The sequence below is a fragment of the Suricata suricatta genome, chromosome 1 (genome assembly GCF_006229205.1).
Source record: "Suricata suricatta isolate VVHF042 chromosome 1, meerkat_22Aug2017_6uvM2_HiC, whole genome shotgun sequence".
Taxonomy (NCBI): Eukaryota; Metazoa; Chordata; class Mammalia; order Carnivora; family Herpestidae; genus Suricata; species Suricata suricatta.
In genome coordinates, this window is record NC_043700.1 from 75,126,641 (window position 1) to 75,144,217 (window position 17,577).

Here is a 17,577-nt window from a genome sequence, read left to right on the forward strand (position 1 = left end):
AATTGTTTGCTTTACTTGTTGCTTTTATAATTAGGGCTATTAATAAAACTTCATTACTTATAGATTCAATGGGACCACTTCACAAAATATATACTTCATATGTACATTTTTTTTTCCAAATTGAAGAATTCTGGCTTCTTTTTAAATATCAGTTGAGACATCTTCCCAAACATCATCCATTGTGTTTCACATTCCCCTTTTAATTTCTGTGCATCTGGTAAATCCAGGAAGGAAGGTCTAGAAATGCAACATTTAGTTTTATCACTAACATCTCATGTTTCCACCCCAAATAAAACTATGGGCTAGTCACAGACATTCATTTTTGGCTCATGTCCACTGAAAAATTGCCTGGCCTTCCCAGTAATAACTGGGTGAGACACCTCTTTAGCAAAATGTGTCCCTCTGAGTAGATAAGCAGATGTATATGTCTAGACAATCAGTTCATCAAGAGCTCAACCTTTGTTTTATCATTTTATTTTCTGGCTCCTTTCTGTCGGTTGACCTCACCAACATGACAATGAGTATAGAATACAAAAATCTGCTTACCAGATGTGCCAATGCAATCTGCAAGATTTACAACATAAATTCTATTCTGGAGAGCAGTCACTGGATCATACACATTTTCCTTTATGATGTGTTACTTCTGTCTTAAATAAGCAACTAAAGTTTTGGATTTAACTGAGAGAGAAAAGGGTCTGACTTTATCTTTGAACATGGTCTTTGAAAATTCATTTCTGTATGAGGGATGGCATCTGGATACCGTAAAATTTGCCCTATGAGGCAGACAGAAGAGAAGCAGGATGGCTGCTTGTTCTACGGCCTGGTCTCCGAGATCCGACTGGACCCAAATCCTGGCCCCGCCACTTGCTAACTATGCAACCCTGAGGAAATTCCTTAAACACTGTATCTCTGTTTCTTCATTTCTAGGCAAAAGTAGTGCATTGTGGGTTTGTTGCGAGGATCAAATGGCACAGGGCTGACCCTAGTTAAACTTCAGGGAATTCTATTCTCACGGTACATATTGGTATACATAACATATTTTAAGATTGCGTATTTTCCCTTTATTGATTCAGGAGGTGTCTCTCAACCCAGAAGAGTGAAAGCTCTTGTTGAGATATAAACCCAATCATGTCACTCATCTGCTCTTAACCTTCTAAAAGCTTTCTATCTCAGAGGAAAAGGCTAAGGGCTTTATAAAAAGTACAGGTAGGGTGACCATATTTCTTGACATTTTAAGGATAATATATGTTTATGCCTATCATCCAGATGCAATTATTGATGACAGGCTCTCTTTTCACTCTCAGAGTTTCCTGGCTTAAATGATAAAACATATGGTTGCCCTATTATTAGGTCCTATGCTGTCTGCTTCCCCTATCACCTAACCTGCCACCTATCTCTGTGACCCCATGTTACTACTCTCTCCTTTCCACTCACCACCATGGCTTCTTTGCTGGTCCTTTAGCCCTCCAGGCACATTTCTGCCTCAGGGCCTTTGCATTTGCCATTTCCTCTTTTGGAATGCTCTTACCTTAGATAGTGGCATGGAAAGTTTTAGGTTTTTATTCAGCTGTTACCTTGTATTGGGGCATTCTTTAGCTGCCCACTCTAAAATTAATATCTTCTCCCCATTCTTTCTATTTCTCTTTCCCAGCTTTTCTCCTTGTTTCATTATGCTAGATATTTATTAACTTGCTTATTGTCTTATTCTTCTACTTGAATGTATGCTCCATGAGGGCAAGGATGATTGTTTTTCTTTACTGTTATTCCCCTAATGACTGGTATGTAGTAGGAGTTCAGTAACTATCTATTGAATGGATAAAGGAAGAACATTAAGAGAGTAAAGATCTGATGTCACCAAGTAACCAAATGGCCAATCCATTGCCATCCCCAATACCTTCTAGTATAAAATAGGGCTTATATGTTTAGGCTTCATGTTATGAGAAAAATTGTTTGACCAGCTTCCATTACTCATGCTCTTTTCTAAGTAAGTTGTTTTAAAAATTGAGATGGCAAACAATGTCAACAAACATCACAGAAAGGTTTAAATTCTAAAAGTAACCTCTAAATCTGCACATGTAAAAATAGTATTAAATCTTCCTGAGGGCATACTTGGATTTTTGCTTCTTGAGTCAGGAACACCAGGAACTTCAAATCTTCCAAATTTAAGTAAACATTTTAGATCACATGGTTTTGTAAAATTTTTGATGTTCAAATTTAAAAACAAGGCTACCAAAAATTAATATGGAGTGATAACTTACATTTGGTCCTGTTACTGAATTTAATTTTGACTATTAACTTTATCATGTAGGAAAGTTTTTCCAAGAAAAACTAGACACAGTTAAAAATAAAAGTGTAGCTATAGAAAGCAGTTATTTGAACTCCCAGGAGAATATGGTAGCTCCAGAAAGCAGTTGTAGAATTTCTGGCAGTATATCAAATTTATTTTGACAGAATTTCTTAAAACAGCCCATACTTAATCACTGTAGTCTTAGAATCACTGTAGTCTTAGAATCACTGTAGTCTTAGAATCAACATCAGATACAGAGAAATTGATTCCCCATCCTCTTTCATTTTAGTTCGCACACTCTTCATACCAACTTTATACACTTGTATGATGATAAAGAAATAACACTCATATCGTAGCAACTCATAAGATGAAGACACCATAGAAATATTTCAGAATGAAATAGCCCGAACATCTGCTTGTACTGCGAGTGCTTGAATCTGTGCAGCAATTACACCCCCTCCCTAGCCCTCGCTATTTTATGTTAAATTTAGAACACAGCAGCCTCTTCTATGAGCTGAACAGTTCGATGGAGAAATATCGTCAGCCATGATGCTTTTCACATCTCAACACCTTCCTAACGAGAACGGGTCTGAAATATCTCTCCCTCCTCAGCCATGGGAACAATCTTGCAGTTATGGATGGTTTCCATCTCCCCACCCCCTGAAACAGGAATAACCGTGCTGTGAGCCAAATGCCGAGGGTTCGCAGAGCAACCTCACATGAGAATAATTACTTAACATGAGCATGAGAGAAGGCAATGAGGTTCCCAGACACAGGAAACGAAAAGTCAAATTGGGAGGTAGAGTTGGAGAGGGTTCTGAAGCCTTTCCAGACAGCAACTTCCTTATAACAAACAGCAAATTGGGTAATAAATTTATCACTCTGTCATTTTATGTGTACAGATATTCTAAAATCATCTAGTTAGCATAATGAAGTTTTGCAATGCGTATGTGTCTTAGCAAGGCCAGAAACTTAAACTCAACCTATTTCCTGTTCTCTAAAGAGCAAATAAAATCTTTAATAATATGAATGTTCACTTTGATATTCCAAATCACGTGTAGGTTTAATAGTCCAATCAAAACCACACTTCCAAGTATGCTCAAAAAATGCATATCGCACAGAAACCCTGAAAGAAGACTCCTCAGTTGATTATATGTGTCAGAGAGAGGAAGGTAAACAACACAGTGTCAGGACACAGGCCAAGGGGGGAAATGATCCTGTTAGGTGCTGCTCTGCTTTGCACACATTTCTCTCAGATTTGTGGACCCTGAGACATTGCTCATTTGCAGGAAATAAGTAGAAATTCAATACATTCAAAAAGGAAGTCAGCTTTTAGATCTTGCATTGCATGGGAGGAAAAACATTCTTATAGAAGAAAATACCAATACATTTCCTTGTGGTATTCATTCATCAAATATTTTTAAGTTGGGTACAATGCCAGATACAGGAGATACAATGATAAATGAGAATGATGGCAGCCTGCCTCAAGGAACTTGAAGTCTAGTGGGGCAGACAGGCAAGCGAATTGGCAAATACAATAGAGTATGTGTTAAATGCTCTTTCAGGGTTAATAGAGGGTGTCGTGGGAGCGCAGGAGAAAGGCACTAACCCAGTTTGGGTCAGGGATACTTGCCAGACAAGGAGATGTTTAAGCTGAGATCTGAAGAATAAAGCAGAATAAACCAGAGGAGGCATGAGGGGGAAATCTGCCAGGGAGAGAGACCATTATGGTATTTTCAGACAGGCCAGGTTGGCTCCAGGAAAGGGAGGCAGAGGGACAGGAGGGAAGGCAGAGGTGGAGCTACCCCCATAGGAAACATTTAGCTGCGATGCACCAACGAAGGGCCAGGCTCTTGGTCAAGGGACACACTTTTCTTTCTCAAAATTCAGGGAATACAATTTTTATCCCTAGCTTTATGATTATAGCACTACTACTGGGGTATGTAAGAAGGATCTGTTTTTATTTGCTTGATGGTGGGTAAAAATGAGACACCACTATTATCCCATATGCAATAACCTGGTGGGTAAGTTGATCAATTTGGGGGACTTGGATGTGCAGACCACAGATAATTTCCTGTGTCTTACACATAAGTGAAGATTTCCTCTGACACATTGTCATCATAATCATCATCACCATCAATATTTAAACTTGAAGATCTCAGAGAAATCTGATTAGAAGTCAATTTTAACAGTAAAGACCCTGAACAAATCAAATTAAACCAATAAGCACTTACTGAATGACTATGTTTGAGACACACACTCTATAAGTTGTGGCAATTTATTTTTTAGGCAGAAGTTGCCTTGGTGATTTGATGTGTCAAGAGACAACTTTGGTATGGCTGCCCCAACAACAGGATGGATTCCAGTTGCACAAGATGTCAAAGGCTGTGTGAACGCGGAGATAACCAGCTCCACGCGGACGTCTCTGGTTTCCACATTGCTCAGATCCTCTGCCAGAGCAACATATTGAGTCTTGACTTTCCATTGCAAAATATTTCTGATAATTTCAAACAGAATTATATCTGTTTATTTTTCATTGTTGTCCTCAACAAGAGGTGGACGCTTAGAGGGACCAAATTAGTAACCGACAATCAGTTGCTGGATTCTGCCACTGGCTGGTTCTCTGCTTCTCACAAACCGGCTTTGCCCTACATGCTGAAAGGAGACATTATTCACCTACAGTATCATCTACGACATCACTGGTTTCAACGCCCGGCTCTGCATGTGAGAGACTTCTATACTAAGTCATTGGACTCCACATCTTCCCTCCTCCTTTGGCCACTATTTTAATCCTTTCCAATCTACTTTTCTCATACACATATTTCTCTACTTTCCTCTTTCTCCTAACAGGGCCGAGGTACAGTGTTTTATGGGCATATCTGTGTGCAAGTATGGATGAGCTGTTATACTGAAAGCACATGATGCTTTGTCTGGTTACCCAAGTATAAACATCACTTTTAGAGATTCCACTCTATTCAAAATTATAACCTATCTCCCTATAGACAGCACTCCATGGCATTAACATAATTTCAGGAATCATTAGAGTACAATGATTAGATTCTGTACTTCTAGCATATAATGGCATTTAGTAGTTGGGGGTTATTTGTAGTCCCTGAACACAGGTACAAGGTTTTAATTGCTTTGCTATTGTAATGAATGTAAGCAGTTTATACACAGATTGATGTACTGGCTAAATTTGTGCATTTCTTGAGAATTCAGGATATCATAATGTAAATTACATAAATGTAATTTCTTGACACATCAAATCCATCCTAAACAAACATCAAAATTTGAAAGGGTCTGTAACTCCTTTCCTTTCCTCTCTCCTGTTTTGTCAGTCTTCTTTTATAACTAGTGATATTATGCTTTTTGCATAATTAAGAAATAGAATAATCCTTTGATAAGCTTAGTAGCAACTTTTCTCCAACATTGCCATTTGCAAAGGTACTTGTGTGCTTGAAAACCAAGAAGGTAACTGGAATTTATGTGCTTCCTTTGGTTCCTTCTGCTTTGTATTTTACTGTCTCAGATTGTCTGATTTTATCACCAGGTAGTGTGTCTGTGTGTGCACGAGTACAAGCTAGGGCCAGAGGAGTCTCTCTCCACTTTTTGGCTTATTTCTTCTCTATGTAACATATGTAACTTTGGACTTATTTTTAAATTTAGGATCTGTAAATGTCTCAGCAGTAGTCATTCAGTGACTAGAGTTAGCCTCTCTGAGACTGTTATTATTTTTTTAATGTTGATTTATTTTGAGAGAGAGAGAGAGAGAGAGAGAGAGAGAGAGAGAGAAAGTGTGAGCAGGAGAGGGACAGAGAGAGAGAGAGAGAGGGATAGAGAGAATCCCAAGCAGACTCCCCACTGTCAGCCTGGAGCCCAACACAGGGCTCAATCTCACAAGCTGTGAGATCATGACCTGAGCCAAAACCAACAGTCGGACACTTAACCGACTGAGCCATCTAGATGCCCCTCTGAGAATGTTATGTACTTAGCAGTAGTGATGGCATTTTGACAACAGCTGTGCCTGCATGTTGGCAGCTCATAAGACATAGGTAAAGTATGGTCAGAGTGGAGAGGACCTTGAATACTAAACATGGGAGTTCCCAGGTGATTTTATTAAAATGACAGTAAGTAGAAGTGAAGACCAGTATAGGCTGGAGGAAAGAAACCCTGAAAATAGGGCAATTAATGAGGAAACTTTTGGAAATCAGGTGTGGATTGACCCCATCTTCCCCGCTCACAGACCGTCGAAAGCCACTCAGTATTAAACATAATGGTAAAGGGAGATGGATAGTTGTGACTCTGCCTTGCAGTTCAGGGCAGCTTGTCATGGTCAGAGGAATCCACGGTCTGTTAGGTTGGACTCCAAAGCATCAGACTCTTACAAGCAGGAGGGAGCTGTGGCCCAAAGGCATGAGGGCCCAGAGCTCACATCACTAGCAAGCATTCCTCTGGACTCTCCTGGGCAGAAATCAGTGCAACTCCATCTTACTGTCTCCTAATCCAGAGAAGGAAACTGACAGAAGGAAGTAGAAATAACCCCTAAACACTGTGAGGCTTTTTAGCTTACTCAAATGTTTTCTTCTTTTCCTCTGGAAGAAGACTGAAATAACTAAAGCATGTATTTTTTTTTAACCCCAAAGGTTTACTTTCTAAGATTCATGTTGGCTAAATGACTCGTGATGTGAGTTTTAGAAAAACAGAAGTTACACAAAGGTACTCCTGGAATGTAAAAGCCTGTCAAACACATATTGTGTAGAACTACATTCCGCATTGTGTAGAACTACAATAAGGTATATAAAGCATTACATTCCCAACAGGGAAGAACTATACGGTCAGATGAACACATATAAATTATTATCCATTGTTATAGGAATGTAAAGCCAAGTTGTATTTGATTTTCACCAACTGGAGAGAGTCCAGACGGCCTGGCTTCACAAGTTGCTCTGGACTGGAAATGGTGTTTAGACTAGTGACTGGCAGGTAGCACCTCAAAGAGATAGGTGAGTCTCCTTCCTAGTAGTTTTAAATAATGGTTTCCCCAAAATTTTCTTTGCAAATGGTCAAATGGGAATAATTAATTAAGAGATAGTTAACTATTCTCCTGAGCCACGAGGGGTTGGTTAACTAGTGTATAAGTATGAATAATCAATGTTTTATACTCTACAGTGTAAATATTGAAGTAAAATTTGAGTCATAAAAACATTTAAAATCTATTATTAAAGAAAGATGTCATGAGAAAGTCAAGTCTTTACACATATTATTTCAAAAAGGAATAACTTTAAAAATATTTAAGTTCTATAGCATGTGCTAAACATTTTAAGTTACGCATTTTCAGTTTTGCATCATAGTTCAGTTCTAAAATCCCATTTTAAGTTCAAATAGAAAACATATGTTTTCATGCCATTCTATGAAAAGAGATGGCATATAATTTTTTTTTTATCATTTGTTGTCTAATTTCTCCAATTTTGCCAACAGTGTACTGGAGTAATTTTGAAATGCTTTTTATTTATAATGAGTTTGTAATTGTTGTTTTTGTCTTTACTTTCAGTACTTCATTGTACCACTGCTTTTCCTGGTAGGCGAGCATAATTTTGCCATAGTTTAAGTGTATTTATTGGAAACTAAGAGACTCTTGGTGAAAATATATCACATCTTCAAACAAAACTTGCTATTTCAAGTCATATTTCAGAATATTATTGCTCTGAATAGCTTTGATTTTATGGATAATACATAGAAGAAAAAAATAAAGGCTGAAGAAAGTACTTTTCCTGGGCTTAGAATAAAGACATTCCATAACATCTGGCATAGACCACATAATTTTACTTGAATTTTAGTTCACTTGAATTCTTGCAGTAAATTTCCCCTTACAACCACTAGACCAAAAACAAAACATCTAATTCCTTTGGGCTTTCCTTTGCTTTGGTACTAACCAGGCCCTAAAGCAAGAGGATCCCAGTGACAGTGGGTGAGTCACCCTCCCCTCCCACTGAGGCATCACTTTTGTCATATTTGTCTTGGGATCCTTATTGCCGGGCTCAGGGGCAGGCACACAGTGGGCACTCCACAAATGAAAACTCGGTAAACCAAGGAAATAAAGGAGGCAACAGTACACTGAGGCCTATTTTAAATGGTGTTAGTGACACTATTCAATAAGGTCAGCACTGGGCTGCGATCACGTGGAATTATCTGAGTCACCAAGATAACTGAGGGAAGCCAGCATGTCTTTTCGCTTCTATCACCAATTCACATAGTCAAAATAAATAGGTACTTTAATTTCAGGATATACTGTGGCTATCTGGCCACCGAACGGCACCACATTAAAAAGATTACAGAAACTGAAGAGATACTTAAGTATTTTTTGGACTCTGTAGGTCTCACCCTGAATACTGAATCTCAGAAAATCCAGTTTCTTCCCAAGATTGCCCATCCACTCAGCAAGCTCAAGGTTGACATGAGAATTTGCTTCCTTAAAGACCATGACTTTGGGGGTACCTGGGTGTCTCTGTCGGTTAGCCTCCAACTTCAGCTCAGGTCATGATCTCACGTCTCATGGGTTTGAGCCCCACGCTGGGCTCTGTGCTGACAGCTCAGAGCCTGAAGCCTGCTTTGGACTCTGTGTGGGTCTCTCTCTCTGCCCCTTCCTTGCTTGCACTCTGTCTCTCTCTCTCTCTCTCAAAAATAAGCATTAAAATTTTTTTTAAAAAAGACTATGACTTTGAATAGTCTTCCCAGAAACACGGTTTTGTTAACAATTAAGTTAGCAAATAAATGTAACATTTAACAAATAATAAAAATGTTAAAGGCCACCAAAGTTGAAGGCTGCAGAAATCACTCTCAGTAAAAACACAGACTAAAATTCCAAAGGTCTGCAGCAACTCTCTTACTGTGGAATCAGAACATAGGTTCAAACCTGCAAATGTAGTTGTGGTTACTTCCTACCTTAAACACATTGATAGGGAGATCAATGACCACATAGATAAGGTCTCCAAGGGCAAGGCTGGCTATCAGTGCGTTGGGGCCATTCCTCATGCACTTGTTCTGGTAAATGATCCTGAGCAGAGTTGCATTCCCCACCATTCCCACGATGAAAATAGTACAAGATATTACAGTGTTAATGTATTTGAAAGCTGAAGTAATCTTAGTCTGTTGTGGGCAATAGCTGTGCATTGAGCCATTGCTAGGTAGGGCCAAATTCGTGGGCCGATGAGTGGTAACGAGGAAGCTGAGCTCTGTCCCGTGAAAAGTGGTGAAATCATCCGCTGGAGAACTTAGGTTTGTACTGTAGCTCTCAGGGTTACCGCTGATCACACATCCAACCAGCGCTACCCAAAAGGACACCTTGAGGCAAAACGTTTCCATCGTGATGCAGAGTTGAGGAAATGTCTCTTACTATGTTGCCTTTACACCCTCACTTTTCTTTTCACCTGGAAAAGAAAAGAGGAAAAATAATTGGTTACAAAATCCAGCTGCCAATAATTGCCAATGGGTATTTACTGCTTCAGGTAAAAAGTAGTATATATTTGGTAATTAGAGAAGATCTGTGTCAGGTTACCCATGTCAGGAAAAGAAAGAGAAGATGGAAGCTCCATTATGGCAAATTCTCTATCTCTGTCTCTGTCTCTCTCTAAGCTCCTCTGCTTCCTTCTCTTCCTCTCTCTCATCTCCATCCATAGCTATACTTGTATCTAGTTTATAATGTGGATGAGGATATATCAGTTTTTACTTTAGTAGATCAAAAATTACTTTTTTCTCTCCATTACACTGGTTGATAAGAACCTGAATTCCAAAAATCTTCAAGAGTTGAGATACAAAATTTTATTAATGGAAGAATTAAGGCATTATTCACCGAATAAAATTTACATGGTCTCAAGGTATAAAATTAGCAAATACTGTAACTAACAATTCTATATTCCAAAATGTATACTGTTTTGTACCATGTTTTACATGGTAATTAATGTACATGGGAATAAAATGTAGCACAGGTAGTTATTTAAAGTGTCATGAAATGCTCTTTTAAAATCAGAACTCTGGTTAACACCATCAATACATTTAACAATCTTAGTTTCAATTAAAAATTATATAATTGATATAGACAATAAATTTATTTTATTGAAAATCTTGATGATTAATGTGTACAATCCATCTCTCTAGCAGGGATTTTCTTTTTCTCTTTTCCATTCTTCGGAAGTTATTATCCTGACATTTGCCAATGAGTGAAACTGGGAAAAATGGCTTTCTAGGCCAGGCATAGAATTTGGCTTTCCAAGGGTTATCTGTCTCATGCTCTCTTGAAACATCCTTTGGAGTTACATTTATTACACCAACTGTGCTGAGCACTTCACATGCATGGTGCTGTCCACTGCACGCCATGCTCCTGTGAAGTTGATACACAGTTCCATTATAAACACAGGGGACCAGAGGCTCAATAAAGGCAAGGAGTCTTCAAGTCCACAGGTGGTAGTGGCAATGTTGATTCTAAGGCGGGTTCATTGGACTCTGAGCCTGAGCTCTTATCCACTAGACCACACTGTCTCTCATTTTCACGCCTTCTTAGCACGTACAATGTTTCAAAGGAGTCTCCCAGAGTTTCCACTGAACAGTAGATTCAGGAGGGTGATTACATGTTTTCAAAAGATCATTTGTTTTTATTTGTTTGTTTAAGTGACTTGCTGACAGCAAGTGGTCCTTCTTGCTCAGAAAGTCTGGTTTCTACTTTAATCCTTAAAAGATTAAAGGAGGGGAACTTGGGTGGCTCATTCAGCCAAGTGTCTGGCTCTTGATTTCAGCTAAGGTTATGATCTCGTGGGTTTGGGAGTTGGAGCCCTGCCTGGGGCTCTGTGCTGACAGCGTGGAGCCTGCTTGGGATTCTCACTCTCCCTCTGTTCCTCCCACCCCTCACTTGCTCTGCTTCTCCAAATAAATAAATAATTTTCTTTTTAAGAAAAGATGTTGGGGGAAATGAGGGAGTTGTTGGTAACACAGTAACCAAGGGTAAACAAAAAAGTTTCTCCCATTTAAATATTTTATAAATTTTCTTCTCTGTTTAATAATTCTTTAATTAATGCACTGGCATGTGTCTATGATTTATATGCTCAGATAATAATGTAATTTTTAAAAATTGTGTCCTTTTTCTTGGTCTATTTATGGTTGGTATTAACTGTTTTTAGGAATTTTGACAGTTACGTTGGGAAATCAAGAGAGCTTAAGTTTAAACAATATGTCGATGAAATAAAGATTTATTCAAGTTTTGCAGAATGTCTAAAGTAAGTACAAGGTGCAAATATCATATACTTTTGCCTTCCCCTGAGGTTTTTCCCAGGAACCTGAAACAATAACAGAGTATGTATATCAATAATTTATTATGTATGCATCTGTTATCTGACTTGAGCTTTACAAGTCGGGTAGGCAGGGGCAATATTCCCATTTTTATCATGAGGAAAGTGAGTCTTGAAGAAGTCTTTATGGCCAAAAACTGGCAGGACAGGTATAATGCCGCACATTGCTTTGCTTAATTATAAGTAGTCTGCAGTTTTTTTCCTGCTTCTTACAGTTTGGAGTGACTACTTGACTGAATATTGTAGATCTACAAAACGCCACTACTTGTATTCTACAGTGGAGTCCAAGACTCTAAGAGCAAAGTACCTTGTCATTCTCCTCTTTAGATCATAGATAAAAAAAAAGAGATCCTTCAATATGTTGTGCTACTTAATGACTATAGCCTCCTACTTTCCCTGTTGGAATGGACCCTTCAGTAATGTCTCCTTAAAAATAAGAGAGAAGGCCTTTCCTGGAAGTGGAGTGGCCCTCTGCCCAGTACAGTCCACTAGGAGGATATTTAGTGAACTGACCTCGGTATCATGGGTATTATGCCACTCGGGAAAGGTACCACTAGTGTTTGAACATTAGCATGTTGGATTGGTCGGTCAGCTGATTAGGCAGGATGTATGGAGGCCAAGGCTGTAGGTTCTTATCAAAGTGTGAGCTAGCTACCATGAAAGCCACTTTGCTTGTTCCTCTCACAATGACGCCACTACATCATTTCTGACGACATCTCCAGCAGCTCTCCACATGTTAAGCTGCAGAGCTAAGGGATACTTGACAATGATATGTAGGTACCATATTATCATTGGATGAAAAAATGCAAAACCAAACCAAACAAAAGGCCTCTCAAATGCATCTTCCTTCAAGGATGAATCTGCAGCTCATTTCCGTGGATTTAAGTCATGCTGTGCTTGGAACCCTTGGGCTTAATCAGACCTAGCTCTGGTGACACATCTCAGGGTCTACCCTGAAAAACACAGTTTATAAATCCAGCGTTCTTCATATTTGGCGGCTCAGAATTTGATGGAGTTCCAAAGCTACTATTAAGGAAGAAGACTGAATCCTTAGGTTTACACCGCAAGCATTTAACATCTTGAATTCTCAGGATTAAAGTTCACCTGTAATTAGTAATTTGGAAATTTCCAACCTTACCAAAATGGCATTTAGAGCAGGCAATTTACTGGAATGATTGCCAAGATGTTTCTCAATTAGTTAGCACTTAACACAGAGGGGGTGGGAGGCCACGAACATCTACTAGAGGAGAGAACAAAAAAACCCCAAACAAATAAAAAAAAAAGTAGGAACTTTTTATTAGTCTTCTGTGGGTTCTGCTTGCTGGGTAAGAAATTAGCAACTCTCCATATTGACAACGCCTGACTTTAATATGCCTCCCACCCCACCCCCTCTGCCGCCAACTCTATCCGGGAACTCCATTAAGATGGTGTAAACAGAGGCTGATTATCTAGAAACAGCCCTTGTTTTCTGCACGTGAAGGCAACAAGTGCCCTTTAAAGGAGAGCGCAGAACAAAACGCCCAGACCTCTACAGGCAGGTTTCCAAATTAGCTGCATTGGGGGTTTTCCAAAACCCATCAGTCCCTCACACCAAGTGCCCTTGGCTACCCTTGGCAAACCCCGGGTGTGCAAGGAGGAGAAGCAGGCGAGTAAGAAAAGACTTCGAGGCAAACTTCACAAGTAGGCTTTGGAGCCAACAACGAGGGCGTGATGTTCTACAAAGTTCTTAGATGCTTGGGGGGAAAGGGAGACCAAGGAAAACTGATGGTTTTTCTCCAAAAAATCCGAATCCCACCTGGGGAGGCTGGGGGCTTTCGATCAGCCCCCCAGCCCCCAAACGTTTCCCGAGCGCGCTCTTTCCCACAGAGGCGCCCGCCCCGCCACGCGCCCTTGGGCAGGTGGGTGCCAGCCCCCGTGCGGGGGGTCGCCACGCTGCAGGGCGCCGGGCGAATATGCTCCCGGCCGCCAGCGCTCCCAGGTGGCGCCCCCGCCCCCACCCCCGCCCGGGTCCCCGAGGAAAGAGTTGCACCGACCGTGGAGCTCGGCGGGCTCTGGCAGCTGCCCGGTCCGCGCGCCGCGCCGAGGGCAAGCGGAGCCGGCGAGGGTGGTGGTGGCTGTCCCGGGCTCGCGCGCCGCGGCGGCCCGGGAGGCTCAGCTGCCTCCGCTTCCGAGAGCTTCCTGGGCACGGCTTCTCCCGGGAGGTCTTCCCGAGCCTCCAGCCTCCGGCCACCGAGGGGGACGCAGCCTCTCCGCCTCCTGCCCGCAACCGCCAGACTAAGGAGAGGACTGTACGCGCGCGCGCAAAGGCTCGCAAGAAAAAGAAAACTCCGGGGGAACACGCCTCCCGCCTGTCCTCGAAACACTCCCAGACCTCCGACTCCACTCTGGGACAGCAAGAACCTCCCAGCCTTCCAGCCCTGCGAGGAGCCAGACACCATAAACCACAAAGCTGCCGCCCCCTCCCAGGCCCTGGAGGGCAGCAGCCTTTTAACCATTTCCTTCCAGAACTGAAGTGGGGGTTGGCAGGCGAAGGAGGAGAATAGTTTAACAGACAAGACTCATAACTGAGGACGGCTTTGCTGAAAAACCCGTCCCCGTCACAGGCGGGTTTGGTCCGTGAGGGAAGGACTGCACTTAGAGCCAGGGTCCAAGCCGGCTGTCTCCTCTGCGTCCCCTGCCCCTTTGCTTGGCTTGTATGCCCCCTCTGAAGCTTACAGCAAGTTGAAGAACCAAACTTAGAGTTTACTGGATCAAGTTTTGCTTCTATCTGGTCTTTTGAAGCCCGCACCCCACAGCTGCCTACCACTTCAGGGCAAGGCAGGAGAATCTGTGGAAGATTCTAGTGTGTGGCTCAGAGAAACCTACGCTTCCTCAAGAAATCCAAACACTGAGGGTACAGACACTGCAGAAAGTGGGTTTCAGCATCTTTCTGTGATGGAGATTTTTGTCCTAAATTAGGGAGTAGGAGAGGAGATGAAGGTTATGAAAATAAACTGAGGGCTCCTTAGAGAAGGCTCTCCCTTGGGGTCTTTCAATGGTGGGAGACATGTTGTGGAAATGTGAGTCTGGAGCACTGGTAACTATCTCAGACTGTTCTGGTTATCTACGGCAACTAAAGAAAGTCACTCTAAAACAACAGCAGTCATTTACTCATCAATCTGCAGTTTTGAGCAGGGCTTGGCTGGGACAGCTCATCTTGGTTGGAGCCGGTCGCTTCACTTCCAAGGCTGTTCACTCACTTGGTGAAGCGTGTTGGTTTTTCTCCATGTGTGTCTCTCTACAAAGTGGTTTAGGTTTCCTCACAGGGTGGTGGCTGGGTTCCAAGAAGGAGTGTCCAAATGTCAGGAAGTCGAAGCTGCCAGTTTCTTAAGGTCTGAGCCTGGAGACTGATACAGTGTCACTTCTACAGAATTCTGTTCTCACGCAGTCACGGATCCCAGATTCAGGGTGATGGGACTCTGCTGCCATCTGTCAATGGAAGGAGTTTCAAAAGAGTTTTTAGGGGGCAACTTGTAAAACCATCAAAGAGATGCACAGAATATCACCGTTGAATGGGACCCTAATGGTCATCTAGTCCAATTGGAGTAGGTATTATCCTGTGCAGGAATCTATTCTATCTACAGCTTTCCATGACAGAGTCAGCCAGCCAGGATAACCAATAGCTTTTATAAATAAGTGCCTTAGTTTGCACTGAAAAAAAGTGACCTTTCAAGCACATACTCTGGCAAGCTGGCAATATCTTCAGGGAAGAAAACCTTATTGCTTCATCCCAGAAAAGGCAGTTCTACATGAGGATTCACACCTTGGAATGTGAAACATATACCGGATTTTAGCTCCTGCTCTCTCTATGAACAGACACACTTGGAGAGTACACAACTTGTACAACTGAACATCTTACTCTAGCCAGTCTTTGGTAGAGCATATCCATCAGCCCCCACATCCTGGGAACAGCTTATCCCACTGTGGCACAGGTTAGTTACTAAAATTTCCTCCTCTGCACCTGTTAGGATGGCTATTACCAAAAAGCAGAGAATGACACATGTTAACAAGGATGTCTAGAAATTGGCACCCTTGCACATTGCAGGTGGGAATGTAAAATAGTGCAGTAGCTGTGGAAAACAGTATGGTAGTTCCATAAACAATTAACCATTAAGTTACTATATGATCCAGCAATTCTATTTCTGGGTACATACCCAACATAATTGAGAACAGGGACTCAAACAGATATGTGTGCACCATGTTCGTAGCAGCATTATTCACAATAGCCAAAAGATGGAAATAACCCTAATGTCCATTTATGGATAAATGGATAAACAAAATGTAGTGTGTATATATACAATGAAATATTTAGTCTTAAAAAGGAGTGAAATTCTGATACATGCTACAATGTAGGTGAAACTTGAAGACATCATGCTAAGTGAGATGTGCCAGATGCAAAAGGACAAGTGTTGTATGATTCTACTTCTATGAGGTACTTAGAGTAGTAGTCAAAACCAGAGATAGCAAGTAGTATGGTGGTTACCAGAAGCTAGGACGTTGGAGGAAGAATGAAGATGTATTGTTTAATGTGCTTCTGAGCATCAGTTTGGGATGAAACAGTTCTGGAGATAGATGGTGGTGATCGTTGCACAACAATGTAGTTAATGCCATGACCTTACACTTAAAACCAGTTAAAATGATTAATTTATATTATGTAGATTTTGCCATACAAAAAAATTCTTCCTGACATTAAGATGAAATCTGTCTCTGTATAATTTCTACCCTAAATGTTTACAAAATAAATTTACTGCTTCTTCTAAGAAAGATCTTCAAATATAAGTAAATACGTCTTACGTGGATCACCGATATAGATCTGCCTTTGTCACCGATTGGGATTGCCTCATTCTAGGTGAGAACAAGATAAACTTCCCTTAGTTGTTGGAGATTTATATTCTTGTCTTCTCTGCTTTACTTTGGGGAAAATGACTTTGGTGGATTTAAATATGTTTTCCTTTAAATTGACTGCTTCCACTACTCCCTCTCCCTATACACCAGACAGTATATACTCTCCCCAATTCTTTTTTTTAAGTTTATTATTTTGAGAGAGAGAGAGAGCATGAGCAAGGGGAGGGGCAGAAAGAGGGAGAGAGAGAGAAAAATCTCAAGGTGGCTCCACACTGTCAGCACAGAGCCTGACATGGGGCTCAATCTTAGGAACCATGAGATCATGAACTGAGCTGAAATCAAGAATTAGACACACTCAACCAACTGAGCCACCCAGGTGCCCATACCTACCCACTTCTGTATTCCCTGCTTTGTACTTTTAATAAACATATAATTAATATATTTCACTAAGTTTCTTACCTTGGCTTCCAAGGATTCTTTCTTTCCCCTGGAAGGTGGGTTGGATGCAGATTTGCAGGTCTTCTGTGTTTCAAGGAGACTTTCTTGTTCACACTTGACTTCTGGTTTAGGCAGCTCATAAGTAAATCATTACTGTAATGGGAGTTACATTGACTTTTCTCAGCATCATATTATCATTATTGATTTCCTGAATAATAAGTGCTGAAAATTAAGAAGTACTAATGATAGCACTTAAGAGCCAAGTTTTCATGTGTCCTTGGGGTAAAAGTTCTTATGAATTTAAGTTTCTTGATTCAAATTTGCAGATCCATTTCACAACTGCTAATTCTTATGATCCTCAAAGTTGAAATGCAATAAAGAATTTGAGTCTTACAGTGTTTGCTAAAAATGTTGTGTTCACTTTAGGGTCTCCTAGGGGAAAGGAAACATGAAGGGGTCAGAGAAGAATCACAAAGATAAAGAAAGGCTGGGAAGCTGGCTGTGAGAGGAGAGAGAGAGAAACCAGGGAGATGCACATCACTGCAGCCTTCACACTGGGCAGTGCCATGGTCAAGACTCACTGCTGACAATGAACATCACTGGCCTGGAGAAGAAAAAGCGAGCTGGTGA

General features: G+C 41.0%; 1 protein-coding gene across 2 annotated transcripts in view; it reads right to left on the bottom strand.

Annotated features, from left to right (window-relative positions):
• EDNRA (endothelin receptor type A) overlaps nucleotides 1-17,074 on the bottom strand; it is a 63,120-nt gene extending 46,046 nt beyond the window's left edge. Inside the window, exons 1-4 of one of the 2 annotated variants that reach the window (XM_029940392.1) lie at nucleotides 16,969-17,074; nucleotides 16,459-16,509; nucleotides 14,865-15,093; nucleotides 9,230-9,714 (exon numbers count right to left, since the gene is read on the bottom strand). In XM_029940392.1, coding sequence (XP_029796252.1) covers nucleotides 9,230-9,649 — 420 coding nt within the window. In that variant the 5' untranslated portion in view covers nucleotides 9,650-9,714; nucleotides 14,865-15,093; nucleotides 16,459-16,509; nucleotides 16,969-17,074. Of the gene's footprint in view, nucleotides 1-9,229; nucleotides 9,715-13,658; nucleotides 13,997-14,864; nucleotides 15,094-16,458; nucleotides 16,510-16,968 lie in introns of those variants that run through there. The other variant, XM_029940396.1, reaches the window with a different exon arrangement.
• Between the last annotated feature and the right edge of the window lie 503 nt (nucleotides 17,075-17,577).